Raw genomic sequence first — 24,566 nt, forward strand, 5'->3', positions numbered from 1 at the left:
GGGTAAAATGAGCAAACCAGGTGTCCCAGAGAAATAGGGTAGATGGTATAAGCAAGTGTTTTCACATGTTGTAAATTTCCCCGTGAAGGCATACATGCAAATGAGTAACATGACAAGTGGTGGTTTACAGTAGAACAAGATGTAAATAGAGTTTTATGCTATTAACATAGTGACCATAGACGCAATATAATACTGTACAAGTGTTAATAAACACACTTGTAAAATATCAGTGCAGTTTCTTAGCTGGCTTTCATTCAGCTTTTGTGCCAACTTCTACTTCCCCTGCTCAACCACCCAGACCAGCCCCCCCTCCCCCGCCCACCCCTGCCCGACATTCCTTTCCACCTTTCTACCTGTCTGACTATACACTCTGTACTTGTCTGCCCTTAAGGCTCAGTGATGGACACTGATACCAGACAGCTGCAAACACACTCTTCCACAGAGCTTAGCAGACTGCATGCACCTTTAGAGTTTACACACTATATCTTCTCACACTATATCAATTCAGTGAATTTCTGCAACTGATACTGCATATTTTAGTTTTATACAAAAAGTTCCTCAATTGAATGGAAAAAAATACTGAAGATGTATTATGTATATATGCTTCAATTATAAAAAAAATAAATAAAAAAAATTATCCAAGAAAAAAAACCCATGTTCCACCTAATTTTGAATTTGTCACAATTTAGGTCACTTTATAAATGCCCTTCAAATAATACCTTACTCAGCATATTTCCTATAATTGGTAAAATTATTTGGTGCTGGTACCATAATAAACTTCGGTACAGTAGTGTAGATATTGTAAGCACTATATCTAATTTTTGGATGAGGTTTACTTGTAGAAGGCTGGACCCCATCCCTAAACCTGCCTTGATGGCAGACCAGCTGTTAACATCTTAATGCTTCATGCAGCTTGGTCTACATCATAATGTCTATTTCAAGTCTGGCTCTCTGTTATCACACCCTAATAGTTTAACAATCATCAGCAGACACAAACAGTGGTTTAGCCCTGGCTTTCCCATACAGGCCTCTGACCTCAGCTTAGCAGGGGTCTCCTCAACATTGTGCATGTATGAGTGGTAACTTGCCAAACAGTTTATTAGGGGTAACATAACCCTGTTGATTGCTAAAACAGTTGTTGAAAAAAAAAATATACACAACCACATATTCTGTAGTCTTTTATCCTCATGCATCTTTGTGAATTCACCAAGCAGGCTGAGTTTTTCTCAAGCTTTTATTAGTCTGTCTGTCTGTCTGTTTGTCTCTCTGTTTGTCTGACATCAACTTCACGGAAAAAAGTTATGCAAGATTTGAATGAAATTTTGCCCCCAGATTGGCCTTAGCCTTTTTGCAGTGATGCCTTTGACTGTAGTGAGGGAATTTGTATATGTACATGTAGCTGTGGTACCTATCTCTTCTATAGTTGCAAATATGATCCGTTGCAATGTGAAACGCTTTCGCATGTCTCATAGTCACTGAATATGGCGGCAATTTATAAAAAAAAAAAGAAGCAAGGCCTGCATCCACAACTGACACTGGCAGCTGTAAACAGTATTCAAGCAACTATCACAAAGAGAAATTCGGACTAGCTCAGAACATTTTTTGCATTATATTCTTTTTTTCTGAAAGTTGCATGCTACATTTTTTTTTTCAGCCCCCACTCATCTGCATGAAGGAGTTCATTTCAGGCAATGAACCAGACTAAATCATAACTCCTCTGTGCTGAGACGGAGCGAAATATCCTGACACATTTGATCTCGTTTTGCTTCGTAACTCTGGTGGTTGTGTCTGTTAATCCAAATTTCTACACTCAAAAAATGAACCTGTTAATTTTAACAGAAAGTCTGTTGACTGAGTGATGCAAGAATGCAATCTGTTGTTGCAAGAGATCATAGTTGCAAATAGCAAGAGATCATAGTTGCAAATATGATCCGTTGCAATGTGAAACGCTTTCGTATGTCTCATAGTCACTGAATATGGCGGCAATTTTTAAAAAAAAAAAAGCAAGGCCTGCATCCACAACTGACACTGGTAGCTGTAAACAGTATTCAAGCACCTATCACAAAGAGAATTTCGGACTAGCTCAGAACATTTTTTGCATTATATTCTTTTTTTCTGAAAGTTGCATGCTACATTTTTTTTTTCAGCCCCCACTCATCTGCATGAAGGAGTTCATTTCAGGCAATGAACCAGACTAAATCATAACTCCTCTGTGCTGAGACGGAGTGAAATATCCTGACACATTTGAACTTCAAAATCAACTCCAAGGGTACAGAAATATTGAATATGGTAAGTAACATAAAAATGGCACCTGTGACCAAGATGTACATATTGTCTGATTTTGTACATTTGTACACCAAAAGTAAAACTGAATGACATTCATTTCTATAAAAAATTTCTACACTCAAAAAATGAACCTGTTAATTTTAACAGAAAGTCTGTTGACTGAGTGAGGCAAGAATGCAATCTGTTGTTGCAAGAGATTGTTCTGTTAAATACAACACACATATTCTGTTCATTCAACATAAAGACTATTTTAGACTATACATTCTAGCATCTCTTAGAGGTATAGCGTAATACAATTTTTGCGTTGAATAAGTTACCGCAGAATGCAGAGACCATGATATCGAAATGGCCACTTCTGATGTGAACAGTTTATACAGCAACATTCTGCATGAGCTAGGAATAGAAGCAATACAATATTGGTTAAATCAACATCCCGAATCACTGGACAAACGCTTCAAAAAACGAATTTCTACCAGATTGTATAAAATTTATCTTAAACAATAACTCCTTCTGTTTTAACGATTGTCATTATGTACAAATTCTTGGGACAGCAATGGGAACAAAGATGGTCCCGGTTTATGCAACATTAGTAATAGGCTATTTAGAAATATCTGTTTACAAAATAACAGAAACCATGTTTGGACATGATTTCGCAACAGAATTTAAAAGCCCGTGGAAAAGATACCTGGATGATTGTTTTGTTTTCTGGCCAAAGGAAGCCGGGCCAATTTATCTTCTCTCTGATAGCCTCCATAACCTTCACCCCCGAATATCCTTCACAATGGAAGTAAATTTCAAGTCAATACCCTTTTTAGACATAATTGTCTTGAAAGAGGAGACTTCTATATCAACTGATATTTATCAAAAACCCACGGACACACAACTCTATCTTCATTTTAGTTCAAATCACCCGCGTCATACTCGTGAAAAAACCTCATATTCCCTTGCCAGAAGAATCTGTACAATATAGTAAACGTAAAACTGAAACAAAATGAGAGATTAATAGAACTTAAATCCTGTCTACGCAACAGGGTTATCCGGAAGGATTAATCGACAAATGAATTAGGACTGCTCAGAGTCATTCATTGACTGAACTTAGGAAACCCTCACAGAAAAAAAACCTGATGAGAAGTTAATTCCATTTGTTTCAACACATAATCCCAATAATAACAACATCTTCCCAATCATTGCGAATACTTTACCAATTCTAAAAAAACAGTGACAGGATGAAAGATATTCTAGCCAAATCTAAGGTCATTAATAGCAAACGACACATGTCAGAAGGATCAAGTGGTTTCAGATTGAGAGAGAAGATCCTTTGCTTAATGTAAAATTTGACATGTGCTGCACTGCAAAAAAATGTTGTATATGCACTTGTTTGCAGGGGATGTGGTGAACAGTATATTAGCCAGACCTCAGATCTCCGCTCCAGACTGACGCTGCATCGACAACACATCAACAACGAAGAATATTGTCATCTTCCAGTCAGTAAGCACATACGCTCAAGCGCATTGCCATTGGCTCCCTCGTTCAAAGTCTTTCCATTTTATAAAGTATTAGATGGAAATCAAGCCACCTTAGATGTAAAACAAACTTTCTTGTAAATAAATACAACCTCAAATATGTCTCAATGGTAGTCATCGGCCCTAATATTGCATCTCATAATATCATGATATACCATATACTTGTGTAATTTATGTTGATGAATTTTGTCAAACCAGTTCATTTTTATTACTCATTGCTTATATAATACTCATTGTATATGTACAAATATTATGTCACAGATTATCCGCAGGGTCATCCGTTTGATGCTAATAAAGACACATCGTCACTAGTCGCCCTGCGGATAGACACCCTTAGGTACTGATTTTTCGTTTGTTCGCTACTTAACAGCTTTATACATGTACGACCTTGTTCCCAGAAACAATTTATCCATGTATTATGCCAGGTAACTAAACCACTGCCTGTTTTGACATGTAAGTAACATGTTCCTTAGTTACTGGTAACACATATCCTATGTAAAGACCTCTGTGGACATTCATATTCATATTCCTTGAAAATAACATGAAGTTGGAAACTGCAGTTGGAATATAACAGAATGTAGAAAGTTGAGACGGCGTTTTTTTTTTTCCCTATATATAAATAAGTAACTCTGGCCAAGTTTTCTGCGATAACAATTTCACAAAGAATTAAACTATACAATCTACTCATGTTACATACATCATAACTGAACCTTAATCTCAGGTAAAATTGAATTCTTGAGTCTTCTACCATAATTTGCTTAAGTACTAATATAGTTAAACAAAATAGTCTACCTATATAAGAGAGATTTGATGTAGCAAACGGCCCCCTGTAGTGCTTTCCCCGGCCCAATATATATGTATAAACACCAGAAAAACTTATTTCTGGCATGTCTGCATTGAAAGGAAGACCCACACAGGTAACAAAAATACCCAGAAGGCACTAAATATAGCCTCCCGGAACCCACGCTGGGGTTTAACAAAAGACATCAGTCACCCGTTAAAGGCCTGAAAATATTACATTTCACAATTCTTAAATCTCATAATGTTGTGTAATGTAGGGCACCAACAAAAAACTCAACCTAGATACATGCTGAAAACATAAAATAGCTGGCTACACCGTGAGCTCTGAATACAAATTACTCTGACAAGTCATTTCTCGTCAGTAAAGGTGGACAGACTCAGATGAAAATGTCTGACGTGCAGATTCTCTAGAACTAATAATAGCAAGCCGTTTTCAAAGGCATTCATGCAAAAAAAAAAAAAAAAAAAAAAAAATTTCTATATGAAAATTATTCAAAAAATATTAAAAGCATAAAGGTTTATTTGCATGTAGAATGTGGATGTACACAGTGCATATATGCATTAGAGTGTTTTGAGAGCATTTAATTACTTCTTATTACTTCTAATTAAAATCTTTGATGAATTTATAAATACATCTAATTGTCCACATCTTTATAGATTATAATATTAAAACATGCTCATAAATGCTATACACATAATTTGCTGATTTAAAGGATTTCTGACAAAAAACTGAAATTTAATGTACTGTACACGTGTGAATAAACTGATCAATTTTTACATACCAAAATGTTCATCGTTATATATAAAGAATAAGTAATTTTAACTAAATGCTATACCAAATATGCTGCCTTTTAAATGTGTTACTCATAACCAGGACCAAATCCAAGGTATCTTTCAAAAAAGGGTTTGTGGGCTAATAGTTTGGGATCCCGAAAGATAAGCTTTTCGTACTTTTGTATTTTCATGCAAATGTTAAAATGATGAACTGATGGCGTTCTATGTCAAAACTGTACCTAAACTTTTCTACTAGATCAACCTCTGATAAATCTGATCCCAAAATGTAGACCTATGTCCCCTTAATTCCATAAATAAATCTACTTTCATGTGTGTGAAATCAGGGCAGATTTTAACTCCTATAATGTCATTGGTGCAAAAGCTGTCCAATCAAAATTAGCCTATTTAAACAATGATAGTGGTTTTTTTTTTTTGGCTTATGTTCTGTTTGAGTTTTAAAGAAAGAAAAAAACATGGAAAAACAGCAAAAAAGAAAAAACATAATGATAAAAAAGGTAGAACAAAGGGCTTGATAGCAACATGCCGCATAGAAAACCCTATATCTCATCAAAGCGTTTCAAATGTGATTCTGCACACATGGTTTCCATTGAGCAGGCAGCTTGAAGCCTGCATTTCCTCGTTTAGAACTAAAACAGATAATCTTGTTAATTATTTTACACTTTGCAACTTCCTCCACACCAGCACGTTCTTCTGACTCTGATCCACTTATGTATCTAATGCACTACGTTTTAGGAGGACAAAGAGCCCATGATGTAATTAATCACACCGCAGTGACCCACCTTGATGTGTGGTTTGCTGTTATCACTCTCTTTTGTATTAAACTAAATCTGTCTCAAAAAAAGCTATTTTAAAAAAATCAGGTAAAATGTCACTGCGTGAATTTCAATGCAGTCATGACTGTAGAGATTTTGAGTTTTTCTAAAATGTTGACATGAATCCTGGTGCAGTCGTGACTATGCCTACAGCTTGCTTTTTTGCACAATTTTGTGCACACACTAATAGCTGACATAAAAGTAATGATACATCAGTCCCATTCTCAGACAGATAATTTCAAGCCTTTATCTCCATTTCAGGCACGTAATCACATTCTCACATCTAACACAATCCTGAAATAAAGTCTAGGTGTGCTAAAATCTGAGTAAGACACCTGACAAAATCAAAAGTCTGGGGAGAATGAATTCAGGTGTGCAAATCACTTTCTAGAATTTTGCAAAGGAGTGTGATAATCACACACCTGATCAAAAACAAAGATAAAAGCCTGAAATATTCTGGGTGCCTCGGTGCTTTCCTTGTCTTCAGGGAATTGGTGGCTGGAAATGCTATTGTCCTTTTGTGCAATTTTACATGAAGTTCCATGAAAACAACTTGCTTAGTACCAAAATCTCCAACATGTACAGGTCCATTTAATAATTTGATAAGTAACTCACCGAAGTCATCAAAGTCGAGAGAATATCTTTCCTTAATAGTGATTTACCATTTTGGAAATACTGAAAATGTCAAACAAGACATGTACATTGCAATTAAGCCTTTCTTCCAGTGTCCTTCTGACCTGACCTAGTTTTGCTACCTAACTGAAATCTGTGCCGCTACAATTAATTAGTAAAATTGCTGCAATGCCAGCAGTCCAAGGAGGTCATTTATTTCAGAGAAAACTGACGCCTGTTAATTACTGGTGAAAGACTTTATTACCGAACACGGTCAATATACAAACCTAAATTTTCAGTACCTTGATCTCGACCTCCCAGATTATTTATTGGCTGAACCTTTAACGAGAAGGGACTTTGTTGATTTGAGCAGATTACTGGCGACAGCAAATAATACCATTAACCCTTCAATAAAAGATGGATTCTAGGCTTCTGGTTCATGTATTAACTCGCAGTTAGTATGATCTCTCAGAATCCACGAGATTAATGCAATCTATTAGCAACTGGCCAATTCAAATTCTGTTAAACTCACTTTGAACAGACTACCCTAATTCCTCAACCCTTTTGCATATCAAAGAGCAACTTTCAGTGCAGTTTATGCACATTTTAAATCTGATTTTGGAGACAAAACTACATTGGTTGGATTGGCCAGTTTCAGGGCTTCACAAAAAGTATAATTTTACCAGTCAACACAGAATAATGCCTTCAGAATATGCTTGAATAAACACTTTGCAAACATGCAAAAAGGTTGAAGAATATAGTTTAGTCTATACTTTAACAGAATTATAGTCAACAGTTTCACAGTTTGTTGGCTCTTCCAATAAGAAAGGTAAGCATCATTACATTTTAATATGGCATCTAACATATTAGTTAAAAAAAAAAAAAGAATTTTCTATTATGCTGGAAACAATCAGCTCGACATGACCCAGGTGTTTTTATCTATTCAAAAACATATTAATTAGTTCTAGCGCATAATTAATGAATGTTAAAAAAAGCTGACATCCACCGGACATGAATACAATCAATCCGTATCTTTATATCACAATTTTTTTATCATATACATACGTTCTGGTACAGAAATTCAAAGTATTCCTCCGAGATTGACTATAAAGATTAGAAACAATGGCGAATAACAACAAATTATTAACAATATGAATCAAACATATATATGGTTTGGTTTGAACAATATTTTAATTCATTTTCACAGAGAAAAAAAATTTAAATTTAAATTTAATCATTTGATAATAAAACCGAGCAGGGAGGGCAAAGATATACATGTATATGGTTTGAAGTGTTATAATCAGAGAAGGTTTTAAGCCATGTGTTTTATGTACTACATTACAAATGATTGCTCCCATGTATAAAGCTGCCAATATTGCCGAACATCGTCTATATGCACAGTAATTTAGGCTTTAATTACCTACTTATTATACCTACAAGCAGAAGCACATGTAAGTATGCCAGAAACACCCTTAAAAGGTACTCCGCCGAACACAATACATACTACTACCTAAGCTGTTTGGTTTCTTTCAAAACCCTCATTCACTAATCCCTGATTATTCCATGGACATTTCATTTTTCCAGATTAATCATTAAGAGCTTATAATAATCTGGCTTTGACATTCAAACATATAACTGGGATAATCCATGAGAATTTACTGAAAATATTTTGAACCTTCAAACACTCAAAATATGGCAAGATATTAATCAAAAAGTTATTTGTATCCATGTACAGCTAAATCCGATGAGGAAAACTAGAAAAAAGTTGTGCCACATAGCTAACTTTAGCTGCCAATGCCTATTGTATTTTCTGGCATATAAACAGCACTAATTCACTCACCAGTCATTGAAGCAAGCTTGACACTTCATGAATTAAGCAATAACAAAATATAACACAAAAGTAAGATTGTAATTGCACTAATTATTATGCCCCAATACTGTTTGAAGTTTACTCTTTCACTGTACACATTATATTCTGTACATGCATACATAAGCTTAACTGCAATAAAATTGGCTTAATAAATTGAATATGAAACACCAATCAAATAGATAAATAAATTGAATAATTCAGGGCATGATTACACACAGGCCTAACACGTACCAATTTATCCTGGCAGTTCACTTGCTTTTAGGCATGTCTGCTAGCTGTATTTCAAGCCATGCTTGGTATACTTCTACATCTACTGTGCAGTTTTAAGCTAAAAGTGACCCCAGTCATGCTGGTGGTATTAGAGTACCGGTAGTGTGTTTCTAGTGTGTTTCTAGTCTGCCACTAGCCTGCCTACACACAGAATGGTTCAAGGGCACCATATAGAAGCTGAAATGGTTGAGTGACTGAGTGAGTGCTTGGGGTTTAACGCCGTACTCAACAATTTATCAGTCCTATGACGACGAAGGAATCCTTAAGGTGTATGTTATGTACCTCCCTGTCGCAGGACGGATTTCCACCGCTCTTTTATCTAGTTATCTCAGTTATCTGCTTCACTGAGACGACTTACCAAGGGAAAGTAAGTCGCCCTGCCCGAGCCATTATACTGATACGGGTCAACCAGCTGCACTATCCCCTTCATGCTGAAAACCAAGCGAGGAAGTTACAACTTCCTCTTTTAAAGTCTTAGGTGTGACTCGACCCAGGATTGGTCCCTGATCTACCGCTCCTGAAGCGGAGGCTCTACCAACTGTGCTATCCGGGCTGGTCAAATGGTTGACCAGAGCTATGTACAAAAGTTACACACCCCATGACATCAAGTTTGTAATATTTCATCACACTTCCAAAGAATTTGACGAATCAATACAACAGATAACTCCATGTAAAAGCAGTCTTATAAGTTTAATTCTCTCTAAAATCAAATCTGAATAAAATCTGCTGAAACTGAGAGACTGACTGAAATTGTTATGTTGTTTTGGATAACATGGTCTATGAGTTTTAAAATGACTTTAAGAAATAAAAAACAATAAATGTTAAACTCCTCAAATTTATACCTCTTTACATGGTCCAAGAGTGCATTTTAACTCCATTTTTAGAGAGCTCAGCAGATTGTCTAATGACAAAATGAATGACAAAAAGCTGCTTTTAAGAACAGATGTTCGCAGTTCCCACACTGAAGGGAGTTAATGGGAAGAGAGTCTACCAAAAGGAAACTGTACCACGAAAACCAATTACTGTGATTCCTGAATTAAAACCGTCAATGGGCAAAATGGAGAGAGACTGAAGAATTTCTGGTTTTAGATGGAGACAGGTTTATTGCATGAATCAATTTCTCCCAGAACATGTTTGAAGTTCAAGGAGATTGAACTGAGTCAGGGCAGGCTTTATCTGCCAACAATTGATTTCTTTTGGAATTTAAATCATTTCTTGGTAAAGAATCCAGTGAATTTGGTCTGCACCATGCAAGCAGCGTTTGTTTGTTTGGCATTTCAGTGTTGCTGGCCTGTTGAAAATATCGGTTATATTCTGATTTAAAGTGGTTGACTGTAGTAAGATTTATGAAGATGTTGCTTCCATGACAACAGATTTATGGTGAAGAGAAGATTTACCAAGGTAAATGTGCTTTACGCAGCCTTGCAACAGCTTTGTAAACTAGGGCCTTTTCTTGGTTTCCCAATAGGTAGATCTGACTTGGTGTTTTAATTTCGCACTGAAGAATATTTCACTTATACAACTGTGGCTAGCATTGTAGTCTGAGCCCAAGGGAAACCTACGACCATCTGCAGGTTGCTGGCTAACCTTCCCATGTACGGCCTGAGAGAAAGCCAGCATGACCTGGATTTGAACTCTTGTCGACAGCATTACTGACAGGCTCCTGGGTCACTGCGCCACGCTGGCGTGCTAACTCTCTCAGTCACTGAGGTCCCCTTGATAGGTTGAAAGTACACAGATATAGAGCTATACATCCATATATCCATGCTGTATACCCTGCTCGACTTTGTACAAAGACAGATCCTCATCATGTATATAGGTCACCTATAAAATGAGCGCACAGATCTGATACAGTATCATGTTTTGAGTATCTCTCATTTCTCCGCTATGCAGCATCACATAGCAGAGAGCTACGACGAATAAAACCAACATATTATCCGCTCACAACAGCAAATTCGACTTTTCGGATTTATGCATTTGGGCCAATGCTCATGTTAATGTGAACATAGCGCCTCTGTCTGAATCAGCCAAGTCACTGTCTCATTCGGAATTGTGAGTTTTGGATAGCATATACCTGCAATGATCAAGCTAAAAGCATGTATGTGTATATATAATGGCTGAAGGATTGATTTCATTGTACGTGGACTACAGATGGAATTGAATGCTGATCATCTTCACGTTTATAAAGTACAACCCCACTGCCCGAGCTTAAGAAACATTCTTGTTAGCTAACACTGTGTAAGCACTTCCTCTTATAACATAAATGTATTCACACAATAATAAAACATTGTTCAGACAAAAAAATTATTTCTTTAACATTGTTAAACAAAGTTGCACAGTGTTGCATTCATTCCATACATTATTGTATATTTATAGCAACATCAATGCTGCAACAATGATACTCATGATTGAAACATATTTTAAAACTTTTGCCTCCTATTTAAACTCTTCAATCTTACATACAGACTTATGATCAATTTTTATAACTTAATCCTATAAATTAAAACCAGCTCATGCTGGCTTCCTCTCAGGCCATAGGTGGGAAGGTCTGCCAGCAACCTGCGGATGGATGTGGGTTTCACCCGGGCTCTGCCCGGTTTCCACCCACAATAATGTTGGTCGCAGTAGTATAAGTGAAATATTCTTGAGTACCACGTAAAACACCAATCAAATAAATAAATAAAAATATAAATTAAAACACTTCTACTGCCTCCTACAGATAACTTCATTTTGTGCAATTAGCTAGAATAGACAAAATGCTAAACAGATTTTCATAAGGTTGGCCTGAAAATGAAAAACCAATAAGTCTTGCTACAGAAAACTGAAATCATTATGTTGGGAACAAAAATAATGGTTGTGGAAACTAAACTCCTTTTGTTTGGAATAAAAGCTTTAGACAAGCCAAAAAGAAAATCATGACTTTTCTTGCTCTCATGTAACAAATGGATACAGCACTAAACAGCTATAACATTATTTATTTATTTATTTGATTGGTGTTTTACACCGCACTCAAGAATATTTCACTTATAAACCCACGACCTTCAATGGGCTGCTGGCAGACCTTCCCACATACGACCAGAGAGGAAGCCAGCATGTGCTGGACTTGAACTCACAGCGATCACATTGGTGAGAGATCCGACTGGTCATTACACTGCACTAAAGGCATAACATTAAGCTTTGCCCAAAAAACAAAAGTAACGTGTCTGTATACAATTAGCCGTATGGTGCTATACACCGAAGCTTTAAGCAGATTGCAAACATAATAATGCTACTGGCTGAAAATCTTTTTCTTTTTCCTGCGTCACCAATGAAGAATATGCTAAACAGATATATCTGCAGTTTTGGCCTGAAAAGGGAAGATGAATTGGGCAATACAAGTCAAGGTGCTGGTAACATTCCTTCAGATCTTCCTCTTATGTAACAGATGGCTGACAGCTATGATGGTTCATCTACAACCATAGAGATAATTTGGGTAGCTATTTGTGCCCCTATAGCCAAGACTTTACAACATACGTCTACTTGAGTACGGCCAGGCTTTAAAACAGTTCCGCTGCCCAATACCATGGATAAATGGAAGTAAGCATTAATGGATAAAGATGGATTATCTTGGAGAGACTTTTTTTCTTTATTATTTTCAATATAATACTTCAAGTTCATAAAACAAACATGAAAAGTATAGTTTTTTTTTTTAAATTTCTTAATATATGCACTTCTAGGGAAGCGTCCTAATTAACATATATGTATAAAAGTACAAACAAAAAATAAATAAATAAAAATATGTCACGTTTTGGGTGGGTGAAAATGGGATCTAAACCACAATCCTCCTAAGGTTAGATTGTTTGTTTTTTTTAACTCTACATTAATTTGGCTTGTACAACATGAGAAGGTTCAATGTGTATAAAGATATCTACAGCCTGTTAACTTTCACAGATGTCAGACTGCTTTAAGAGCATATCATATTAAATCGTACTTAATTAAAAAATGTGAATATTTGCGCTAAATCTGTACACAGCTGATCTGAGGAAAAGAAGAATTTTTAAGCCATGAACCATGATCATTATAAAATGATACTTTTGATGCCAACACTCATGTTTTTTTGATAAGAAATTGATCAAACTTCACATAAAACTCTTAAGTGGCCCTATACAGTGGATGAATCAATCAGGTTGAATCAAGCAAAATGTGTCACTTGAAAAGTGTTAAAAAAGGTCAAATATACATGTAGCAAATATTTCTTAATTCTAAATAAGGATCTAATGATATGTGGCAGAAGTGCTCTAGAGAGTGACCAATGAGATCACAGCTTCGCATATCTGTCATTTGTTATTTGTTCTGGTGGAATAACAGGATATCGTGCTATAGCTTCTAAACAATTAAACTCAAAATATTAGTTTGAAGATCATGCAATAGGAAGTATATCTGCTTAAATAGGAACACTCCATGCTAAATCCTTGTGTAGGGACCTTTAAGACCCTTTCACCACAATCCCCACCCCCACTCCCACCTACTAATCCCTTTTTTGACAGGCTACATTATTAACCCATCCTGTTCAGTGCTGATGAGTAGAGTTTTGTAAACATGTCTGAAGTTTGAAATCAGTGTACTAACCATCAATCCACACCTGTATTAAACATGTCAGAGATTGAAATCAGTGCACTAACCAGCAATCCACACCTGTATTAAACATGTCAGAGTTTGAAATCAGTGCACTAACCAGCAATCCACACCTGTATTAAACATGTCAGAGTTTGAAGTCAGTGCACTAACCAGCAATCCACACCTGCAGTAAACATGTCAGAGTTTGGTATCAGTGCACTAACCAGTAATCCACACCTGTATTAAACATGTCAGAGTTTGAAGTCAGTGCACTAACCAGCAATCCACACCTGTATTAAACATGACAGAGTTTGAAATCAATGCACTAACCAGCAATCCACACCTGTATTAAACATGTCAGAGTTTGAAATCAGTGCACTAACCAGCAATCCACACCTGTATTAAACATAACAGAGTTTGAAATCAGTGCACTAACCAGCAATTCACACCTGTATTAAACATGTCAGAGTTTGAAATCAGTGCACTAACCAGTAATCCACACCTGTATTAAACATGTCAGAGTTTGAAATCAATGCACTAACCAGCAATCCACACCTGTATTAAACATGTCAGAGTTTGAAATCAGTGCACTAACCAGCAATCCACACCTGTATTAAACATGTCAGAGTTTGAAATCAGTGCACTAACCAGCAATCCACACCTGTATTAAACATGACAGAGTTTGAAATCAGTGCAATAACCAGCAATCCACACCTGTATTAAACATGTCAGAGTTTGAAATCAATGCACTAACCAGCAATCCACACCTGTATTAAACATGACAGAGTTTGAAATCAATGCACTAACCAGCAATCCACACCTATATTAAACATGTCAGAGTTTGAAATCAGTGCACTAACCAGCAATCCACACCTGTATTAAACATGTCAGAGTTTGAAATCAGTGCACTAACCAGCAATCCACACCTGTATTAAACATGTCAGAGTTTGAAATCAATGCACTAACCAGCAATCCACACCTATATTAAACATGTCAGAGTTTGAAATCAGTGCACTAACCAGCAATCCACACCTGTATTAAACATGTCAGAGTTTGAAATCAGTGCACTAACCAGCAATCCACACCTGTATTAAACATGTCAGAGTTTGAAATCAGTGCACTAACCAGCAATCCACACCTGTATTAAGCATGATACATGTATAATTAGTGATCTTTTTTTTCTCTCGTCTTGGACAGGATTTCTCTATCTCAGCTTCTCTTTGATGCAATGTTGTGTAGTCTTCATCGATCATGGTCTAACCTATAAATGTATCATTTCACTTTTCAGCAACACTACCATCTGCGATCCACCGCTTCAATAAAAAAAAAACAACAAAAAAAAAACACAACACAGGCGCGAATTATGCTATTGTTCTACATGAATAAGGCTACTGAGTTCACTCTTTAAAAGAGTGTTGCAAAATTTGGCCACAGAAAATTTGGCTACCCAACACTTAGCTACAGTGTTAAGTCCAAAAACTACAAAAAAGTGTTCTCTATACAGCTTTGGCAAGACAGAAATACTGATGGTTATGCATGCAGTATTCATGTAGCACAATAAACGGGTTCAGATTTGGTGGTCAAACATAACTAACGCATGATTATTCCCAAGTGAAAGGATTTTTGTGACTGGAAACAGGAGTGCCTGAATTAAAACCACCCGCCTCTGACAATTCACTGACAAGCTTTACAACAGACCTTCACCAAAAGTCTAAGTTCAGTGTGCACGTTATACTGATGGGAAGCATTGGATCTCCATCTGTTAATCTATGAATCACTTGAATTGTATTTTAGATTGAATGACTGAGGTATTGATTTAATGATTGTTTTTGCTGATGTTAAAATCATATGTTATCTATGTTATCTGTCCTTAAGGCTACTCTTAAGTAATTGTTCATTTCTTTCAGAATAGAATATTCAAATTCACACCCATATTTCAGGGTTTCTATTACCTTCATGAGTAAAAGTCTACCCTGGAAAAGTATATAGCCATGCATCTGTCTAGCAGGGAATTAAATGAAGTGACATAGGAGCTTTGGGCAAAGTAGACAGTTACATCCTCAGAATTGTACTAAAGCAGCAGGCTGCAGGTAATTGGTAACCATGTTCTAATATTAAACCCTTTTGTTTCAAAATTACCAATTCATAGTTAATTTATCACACTCAGCATTGCTACATGTAATTTCATCAGCAGGGTCATGAGAAACCAAAGATAAATTAAGTATGGCCTAGAAAGAATCCCAGTAAATCCGACCTTGTACCAGTATATAACTGTATGACTATGTATGTGTCAATATGACAACTCGTTATGAACACATGCAATGTCACATGTTTAATTTACACGACTCCAAATGGTGCCATGTTTACACTTTCATAAATATGCGCAGCACGTAAACTAGGATTTGCTATCACAGATCAGGACCGAAGTTCAACATCCTACCAATAACACGGATACAGATTCATGATAACAAAATTCTTACCAAAGGTCAAGGGTTACTTTTCCACATATATACAACCAATCAAAACACACCTGCAGTGATGTCACCTTTTTTTAAATAATGAAAACATTCCTTAGGCTATATGACACCTGCAAGGGGTTGTGACATTTTATGGCAAATTTAAGTACTTTAAATACTGAAGTAAAGTAATGATGGTCATAATTTGCTGCTTGACTACTTACTTTAGTCACACTGTTTTAGTTTTGTTAAATTTAGATCCTTTATTTAGGAAAGCACATAACATTAATTAAATTTGTGATGAAGTTGAAATGAATGTTTATATATTAACATTTTACAAGATGCTGTAAATCTATTTACTCTATATATGTGTTTATATAACTTGACAATATCTGTCATAAATTTCTCTTTTTTGACAAATACCGTAACAAATTAAAAAAACTTTCAAAACAAAGTTAAAATATGGGTTAATTACAGATGTACAAATCTATATCTTTAGAGGCAATTTCAAAACTACATGACCATAAAATCGGGTAAAAAAAAATTAAACAGTAGTGAACTAAACAACATACAGACCTCAGGGCATGATAAGGAAAAAAAATGTATTCAGGGAGAAAGCATGACAGGTATGAATTCATAATGGGAATGCTTGTTATATAGTGACCTGTACACTATATACAATGTATAATATATCAGAATGTACATAGGCACTGTCCTGCTGTGAAATGCTTCAAGAATAGTACATATGGACAATTCCATTCATCAATACAAAATCAATTTTGTCATCAATACAGGCTCTGTATAATACTAATAAAATATATTTTTATTTACACCGAAGGTCTATAAATGATCAGTCGGTTTTCATTTATTTATTTAATTAGGCCTAAGGTTTTATATCATACTGAAGAAAGTTTTACTTATACAACAATGAAGGCCAGTATTATGGTTGGAGGAAAGCGGACAGAGCTCAGGGGAAACCCTGCACGACCATCCACATGTTGCTTTCAGAGCTTCCCATGTACCAGAGAATTTGCAATCATGATACTTCAGAAGATAAAAATTGACTGTTACCACTTCGAGTTTTGAACCAGTGATCTTGGTGTCTGAAATGGTTAAATAATCCTATTTTTAACTTACATCCAAAAAATAAAAATACAAAATAAATAAAAAAAAAAGAAATAACACAAACTTACCTATAGTTGACAAGAAGTGGAAATCGTCGAGTTTGAAATTTTTCTCATCACCCGATGCCTCATCCGCCTCGGCATTATTTGGTGTGGCAGACAGAGCGGTAAGTTCCTTCGTAGGGCTCCTTCGTGGACTAAGGCTTCCTGAGCTGCTCGAGTCTGACCCGGCTAGACTCTTAACTTTTGCCACTTTGGTCGCCGCCATATCTCTGGCAGTTTCTATCCGAAGAATCGGAAACTTAATGCTTTTCTTTTGATGCCTGTAAGTTCTGGAATACCACCGTTTCCAGTTTGTTCATGTATTCATCATTTGGCACAAACCGCATCCCCGGAGACAACCGGGTACACAATGACTAAAGGCTTCTATTTCTGGCACTCCACGCCTCGGCAGTATCCGAAAACACGCCGCAACTGTAAATTGTTGTCTCTGTTAACCACTATAATTAGCTACACGTGGTATATTCCAAGAGTATCCAGAAGTAAAAAAAAATCACCTTCCAGATGAGTAACACTTTACTCACAGAAGAGTGGAGGGGAAAAAAGCCACAAAAAAAAAACAGAATAAAAAAAACACAAGTTGAACTCCTGGTAGATGTTCTGTGTACTTGTCAGAAAACTTGTGTTAGCTTAAGACGCTAACAAGACAACTGAATGTTCATGCTCGAATCGGTGACTTGTACACGGTGGGTCGGCTCCGAATCTCCGCCTATCACGATGGCTTCACCGGGGAGAATGAGCACCGAGTCCGGCACGCAGACCCTCCTTCAGCTACCGTGAGTGAACCGCTGACTGGCCCCTTGACGACAAACGGATGATTGACATGAATTTTAACCAACACGATCGCTAAATACTAAACATTATCGGCTTAGAATTGGCTTTTTTCTCCTCTCTTTAACTTAGCAAATCGCCAGTAGGCAGGAAAAGCTCATTACGTCGCTCACCGGTTGAGTTGACCGCTATTTAGCATGAGCGAACTGGACTTGTGCAGCACGTCTGATCAGCTACCGCCTGCAATACGATTATATCGGCTGTTTGCCTGACACACTGGAGTAAACCGTAGATCGGCTGAGTGAAACGGTTCAGCTCTTTCATAGTGGCCGTTACATTTGCCTCCCCCTATTTTTTTCTCGCTCCGTACAAAAAGGGGCTTGCTGGTCCGGCCAAATTTCACATCTAAAATTAAAGCGCATTTAGCTAAATACAATTCGCAATATGAAAGTGGTATTAATTATATCCTGTGGTGAAGTGTGTAGCCTGTATGTCTACTTCCCTCCCTCTCTAGACATCCACATCCGGAAGTCTATTAACTTATCGAATTTCTAATATCAGTTATCAGGTACTCGCTCAGCACATGATTGATTAGAGAAAGCATCATACATGTGTATCTTGTTTTATAGATATAGGTATAGAATTACGTGTAAGTACCACCATAGTTTACTGGTCTAGGCCTATACCTGGATTCATAAACATATAGATGTACATGTACTCCCAATATAGGCATGAGAGTACAAGCACAATGCATAAAGCAAGCTAATCTGAACGACGATAATGGAAGAGTTATTTTCACAGGCTAGCCAGAAATGAATAGCTGTTCGGTTGGTTCATCTGACCGTATGAACCGTTACATCATAGTTGTGCTGATCACCTCTAAACCTGACGCAGTTTTGTACATGCGGATGCATATAATGCTGACATTATATCAAAAAGGATAAATTTTTGGGCACAGTTCATTATCGGTCGTGTTGATTGAATTGAGGGATACTTGCTGATCAATTTAAATGTTGTCGTCTGAAATTTCGCTGTTATTCTATCTATAGGCATCTATAGAGTCATATAGACTACTACGCGGACAATATTTCACATAAGAAAACCGCTCGAACCCTATCTTATGTTTGCTATCCACCGATTCTCTAAAACGCCGGAAATGTAATGCGTCAAAGCCAGCATTGGTAAACCATCTTTTATCCGTAATCCAGCCGTTTAAACTTTAGAATCGGACAACTCAAATCAACGTGTGCCATGTTTGAAATTGTTTTTTCATCTTCGAGCAGGGTGACGAGCCGCGAATCTTTTATCCCACCCAACATTCTGTTTAGAGTATGCAGTTCTCAAAGAGGAAGTTGGGTAGGTATGACTCAACCCGGGTTTGATCCCGGAGTCTGCTGACTTCGAGGCGGGCGATCTAACCATTAGGCTACCGAAGCGGACATGTCTATGTGCGAAGTAACGCGAAGACTGGACTCAGGCACGCAAAATACGTCATTGTTGTGTGCAGTGGATACGTTGGATACATGGACAGTTGCTATCAAAGCGCAACTGAGATACACATTTTGACCATTGACAGCTTATCATGGTACACGATTTGGATACATCACGCATTGCGTCCTTCCATCGTTACTGAAAACTGTTGACTGCTTCTGTTTTCATGAATCAGTCCGCATTTCCCTCTTTATATATATTATCTCAGTTCTTTAGCGGCTTTTGTTGAACTCTGTGTTGGGAATTGGCTTTAAAGGTTTGGAATTTAACGCGGTTCCTATGCTTTGATGCGCGGACAATCACCTACACGCGTAAGTAAGGAATGCAGGAACAGAGCAATTTTGTCATCAATTTTGTCATCAGAGCGTCATCAAGCACGGGTTCAGTTCCAAACATGGATGATATATAAAATTAAGTTTTTGCGCGCTTTATGTATATATTTATACCATGTTAAACTATGGTGTGTCATGTCTGGTGCCCTCAGTGCGATGTATTTATAAACTACATTTTATTTATATCATTTGTGGTTTACACTCAAGAATACTTAATGCACTTGTAAGACGGCATTTGAATATCCATGCACCAATAATATAAATCAATACATGGCGTGGTTGAACCAAGCGAGTTCATGATTAATTGGTAGAGTTATGAAGTGATTTATTGACCAGAATGGTTGATTGACGACACCTTTCTTAGATTTGAGTGTTCATCGTTTGTTCACAGCTCATCCATGCACGGTATGAGGAAACCGAGAAAAGCCTGGGAGAAACTCATGACCCTCCGCAGGTTGCTGGCATTGGTGAGAGAGTCTCGGGAGGTAGAGACTCCCCCTCCCCCCCCCCCAACGGAGGCCCCCAAGCAGTATATAATATATAATACCTGAACCCCATATAGCAAAGAATTTATTTATTTATTTATTTATTTGATTGGTGTTTTACGCCGTACTCAAGAATATTTCACTTATATGACGGCGGCCAGCATTATGGTGGGTGGAAACCGGGCAGAGCTCGGGGGAAACCCACGACCATCCGCAGGTTGCTGACAGACCTTCCCACGTACGGCCGGAGAGGAAGCCAGCATGAGCTGGACTTGAACTAGCAAAGAATAAAAGAATCTTCCACATGTATATCTATGTATGTAAGTTGATTTGGAATTATAGGTAAATAAATATACACTTTCGGCTCAGCCTTATTAAATAGTATACTCTTTACTGGCTATAGCCCTTGGAAGATTACGAGCAATTCTCTGGTAAGAAAAGTTCTGAATTCTCAGCTTCAAATTCGACATTTACATATTACAATTCATCACCTGTCTGAACAAAAATATTCGAGCAGAATTAAATCAAACAGTGTGACTCGTATACCCAGGTTTGTGAGTGAATGAAACGGAATTACCACCCTTATTGCCTGAGTGATGCTGAAGAATGCATTCTGTTATTACAGCGTAATACTGTGTCATATATTCAACAAAATACCTTGTTAGTCTAGCCCAGTCCTTGTGCTGAATTAATAAAACGTGTGCTAAATGTAGCGGAAAAATCTGCCGCATCACTCAGACCTCTTTCTGTCAAATTTGGCAGATTATTTTTTTGAGCGTTTATTTGTGTTGTCACGCTAGGTTTTAATATACCCTAGATTCTTGTGTTGTTGTTTTTTCGTGCATGTTTATAAAATTCAGATCTTCAACAACCTGCGGATGGTCCTGGGTTTCTTCCGGGCTTGGCCCGGTTTCTTCCCACCATAATGCTGGCCGCCGTCGTATAAGTGAAATATTCTTGATTACGGCGTAAAACACCAATCAAATAAATAAATAGAATTCAAATCACGTACACTATCACACGCCACCCAGAAGTCAATTATACCGTTCCAGAATGTATAAGCGTTGATGTATGTATACCGTATGTAACCACTATTAGCATGCAAAATAATTAATCTCTTTGCTTCAGTATCAAGCCAGTTATTGCAATCCTATTTCAAGTGACCAATACTAAATACAATTATACTCAGAGGCAATTTAAGGCATTTGGTAAATTTCCAACTGTATATAATTGACCCGTACCGGACACCGTCCGTCAAGAGCTCATGTTATATTAATGCAAGATTGCTATGGAAAGTCATTAGTAATATGTTCGCTGCACCTGATCCTTTACACAAAGTGCTTCAAAGTACGGATCAGACATGCATGAAACATGCATGCGTATGACAGTTTCATCCCTGTTCTTCCGGGTTTTTCCGGGTTCGTGGTATAGGTTCCCCCTGTATTCTTAAGATCCATTATAACAGTAATTATTATACCCATAGCTAATAGAATACGTGATTCTTGATTTTCATTGGTCAGTATAATCTGTCAAATGATGTTATGTGACAATAACAGGCTCAAACAAACCGATGTCCCACTCACACATGTGATATCCGACGTTCATGAGGCAGTGATCAGCGATCGCCTATATAGGTGGATTGTACTACAAAGCGCAGTAATGAGTTATTAAGACGACACGTTGACGTCCAAGAGCAAAATGACGCCGCTGCTTTACGCACGGTAGGGCTTCCTTTTAACAAAAACATATTTCAGAAGGTCGATCTAATCCTGTTAAATTAGTTTTCTGTATTATAAATACCACCCCATGTTAAAATGGGTAGATTGGCCAAGCTTTGCCGTCACGTCAAAAAGGGACGTCACTCACATCCTAACGTCGTGTTTTGAAACCTGCGTTTTGCCTCAACTTCTCTGCTCTCATTTGTCAGTTTGTTTGTAAAGAGCCGGACGATGACTTGCTCACAGCAAGCGTTAAATTAACTGAAAAACCACTTGTTCTTCAAAAATATGGCGTACTCTTTGAGCTCAATCTACAATATTCGTTGTATATGCGTTAAACTGTTGCGTGGTTTTGTCTGAGCAGCCATACTATAAAAATGACAGTCGTTAGTATATGTAAGGTTTTTGAACTTAAATTAAACTAGAGGAAGTTGTTAGGGCAATAAGTCAGCTTGTTAGCAAGGAAGCAAGTAAGTGCTACCATTTGCCAATGTTTTTTTGCGATCCATGAAACATGAATAAGGCGTAGAGCACTGACCGGATAAGAAAATAAGGAAGGAGGGTATTGGGTTTTTTGGTTTTTTTTTTGTACGTCCGAATGCCTGTCCTTCCATGCAATAACTGCGATTTTGACTGTATATAATATACATTTGCCAAAGTTTTTGTGTTTTGTTTTCGTTTGTCTGCATGCCTGTCCTTCCGAGAAACAGCTTCGATTTTGATTTTAAAAAGATACAATTGTCAGATTTACTAAAAATTGCTGTGCAGGTTCAAATTGTGGTCCTCATATCAAGTTCGAAAGCCATGATCGAGGTATGTTTGCGTTGATTGTGAGATGAAATGAACTTCTCTAGATTCAGCTCTCGTATACTTAGTATAGTAGTACATTTATATACTTTACTTCCCTCCGTTTACAGTCTTGGCAGGTGTTATTGGAGATTATTCTGGGTCTTATTCTGGATTAGTTTGGACAATCATGTTATTAGCCTAAAATAGTTCATGATCCTATGTATAGTGGGTCCAGAACTGATCATGGGATTAACGATTATACAACTTATTGGCCACAGCACTACAAGATCTTCTCACCAGTGCGGTCGTTGTGAGTTCAGGGTCAGCTCCTGCTGGTTTGCTCTCCAGCCGTATTCGATGGAAGGTCTACAGCCACCTGTGTGGATGGTCGCAGGTTTTCCCCACGTACGGCGTAAAACACCAATCAAATAAATACAAACAAACATTAGAATGCCAGCTTATATATACAGGGTGCATACTCCAAAAGAATTGTATATTATTGGGACCTTAGTGCAATGACAGCGTTCTCAAATCGGCTATCTTGTACTTTGGATTAAAGCAGCTAGGTGTACAATGAAAACTTGTGGTGAACTAAGCATCCCCGAGACTTGATCCCTTTTGCATTATTTTAATATTAATGTATCATAAATGTGATGACAATAACGCATTTTGAGTAATTCCAGTGAAGTGCAATAGTTTATTTATTTATTTATTTGATTGGTGTTTTACGCCGTACTCAAGAATATTTCATTTATACGACGGCTGCCAGCATTATGGTGGGTGGAAACCGGGCAGAGCCCGGGGGAAACCCACGACCATCCGCAGGTTGCTGACAGACTTGCAATAAATTGCCATGGTGCTAGGGGGCGTGTAATTTGCTACTACAGTATTATACATTTACATAAACGGTCAGAATAAAACCCTGACTGAGGTAAACTGGTAAGAGACCGTATTTCACCGGTTGCGTGTGACCATTTGTCAACTATCATACTGTTATTGGTGCCATTGTTTTACTCTATATGCTGTACGTCTTTAATTATATAAATTAATTTTCATGTGATAGACCTGTTTTAAATCAGGATAGTATTATGGTATAATGTATATTCTATATATATGCCACATGCAGCTACCTTGAAATCTATTTTTGTTCATATACAAGAGTTCATGTGTGCAAGAAATTATGATAAACGTACATCCTATTAATTGCATAACTTAACTTGTGTATATGTAAGGGAACCTCATGCATAATCTTTATTGCGAATGTAAGAAAACTTCCATGATGAATTCTGTATTTGTACAATGTATAGCAGAATCTTATGACATTGTCCACTCCATTCGTGTGTATAAGGTATAGCGAAGCCTTCCTCTCGGGCCCAAACTGGACTGCCTGCTGTTGTCTTGTAATATACAACATTCAGTATTGCGCTACCAGACTGCCCACAAAATCGTCATCGCAAAGGCAGCAATGAACAGTATGTTAGGGACTATAACTTTAGTCCGCATTATACATGTAAGGTTGGACCTAAAATCTTTGGTCCGCATTATAGATATAAGACTGGACCCAAACACTTTAGTTCGAATTAAACATATATTGTATTTAGTTGATTGGCGATTTACCCCGTACTCAAGAAAACATTATGTAGGAAAGGCCGGACCTAAAATCTTTGGTCCGAATTTTATATAGAAGGCTGGATCTAAAATTTTTGGTTCGAATTATACACATATAAGGCCGGGCCTAAAATCTTTGGCCCGAATCATACATATAAGGCTGGACC

General features: G+C 37.2%; 1 protein-coding gene across 1 annotated transcript in view; it reads right to left on the bottom strand.

Moving 5' to 3' along the window:
- Positions 1-18,302, bottom strand: part of LOC135478996 (cAMP-dependent protein kinase catalytic subunit PRKX-like) — a 45,746-nt gene extending 27,444 nt beyond the window's left edge. Inside the window, exons 1-2 of the mRNA XM_064758695.1 lie at positions 18,150-18,302; positions 17,215-18,004 (exon numbers count right to left, since the gene is read on the bottom strand). Of these exons, the coding sequence (XP_064614765.1) occupies positions 17,215-17,413 (199 nt within the window). The 5' untranslated portion in view covers positions 17,414-18,004; positions 18,150-18,302. The remainder of the gene's footprint in view (positions 1-17,214; positions 18,005-18,149) is intronic.
- Between the last annotated feature and the right edge of the window lie 6,264 nt (positions 18,303-24,566).

Source organism: Liolophura sinensis, chromosome 12, assembly GCF_032854445.1.
Source record: "Liolophura sinensis isolate JHLJ2023 chromosome 12, CUHK_Ljap_v2, whole genome shotgun sequence".
NCBI classification, from domain to species: domain Eukaryota; kingdom Metazoa; phylum Mollusca; class Polyplacophora; order Chitonida; family Chitonidae; genus Liolophura; species Liolophura sinensis.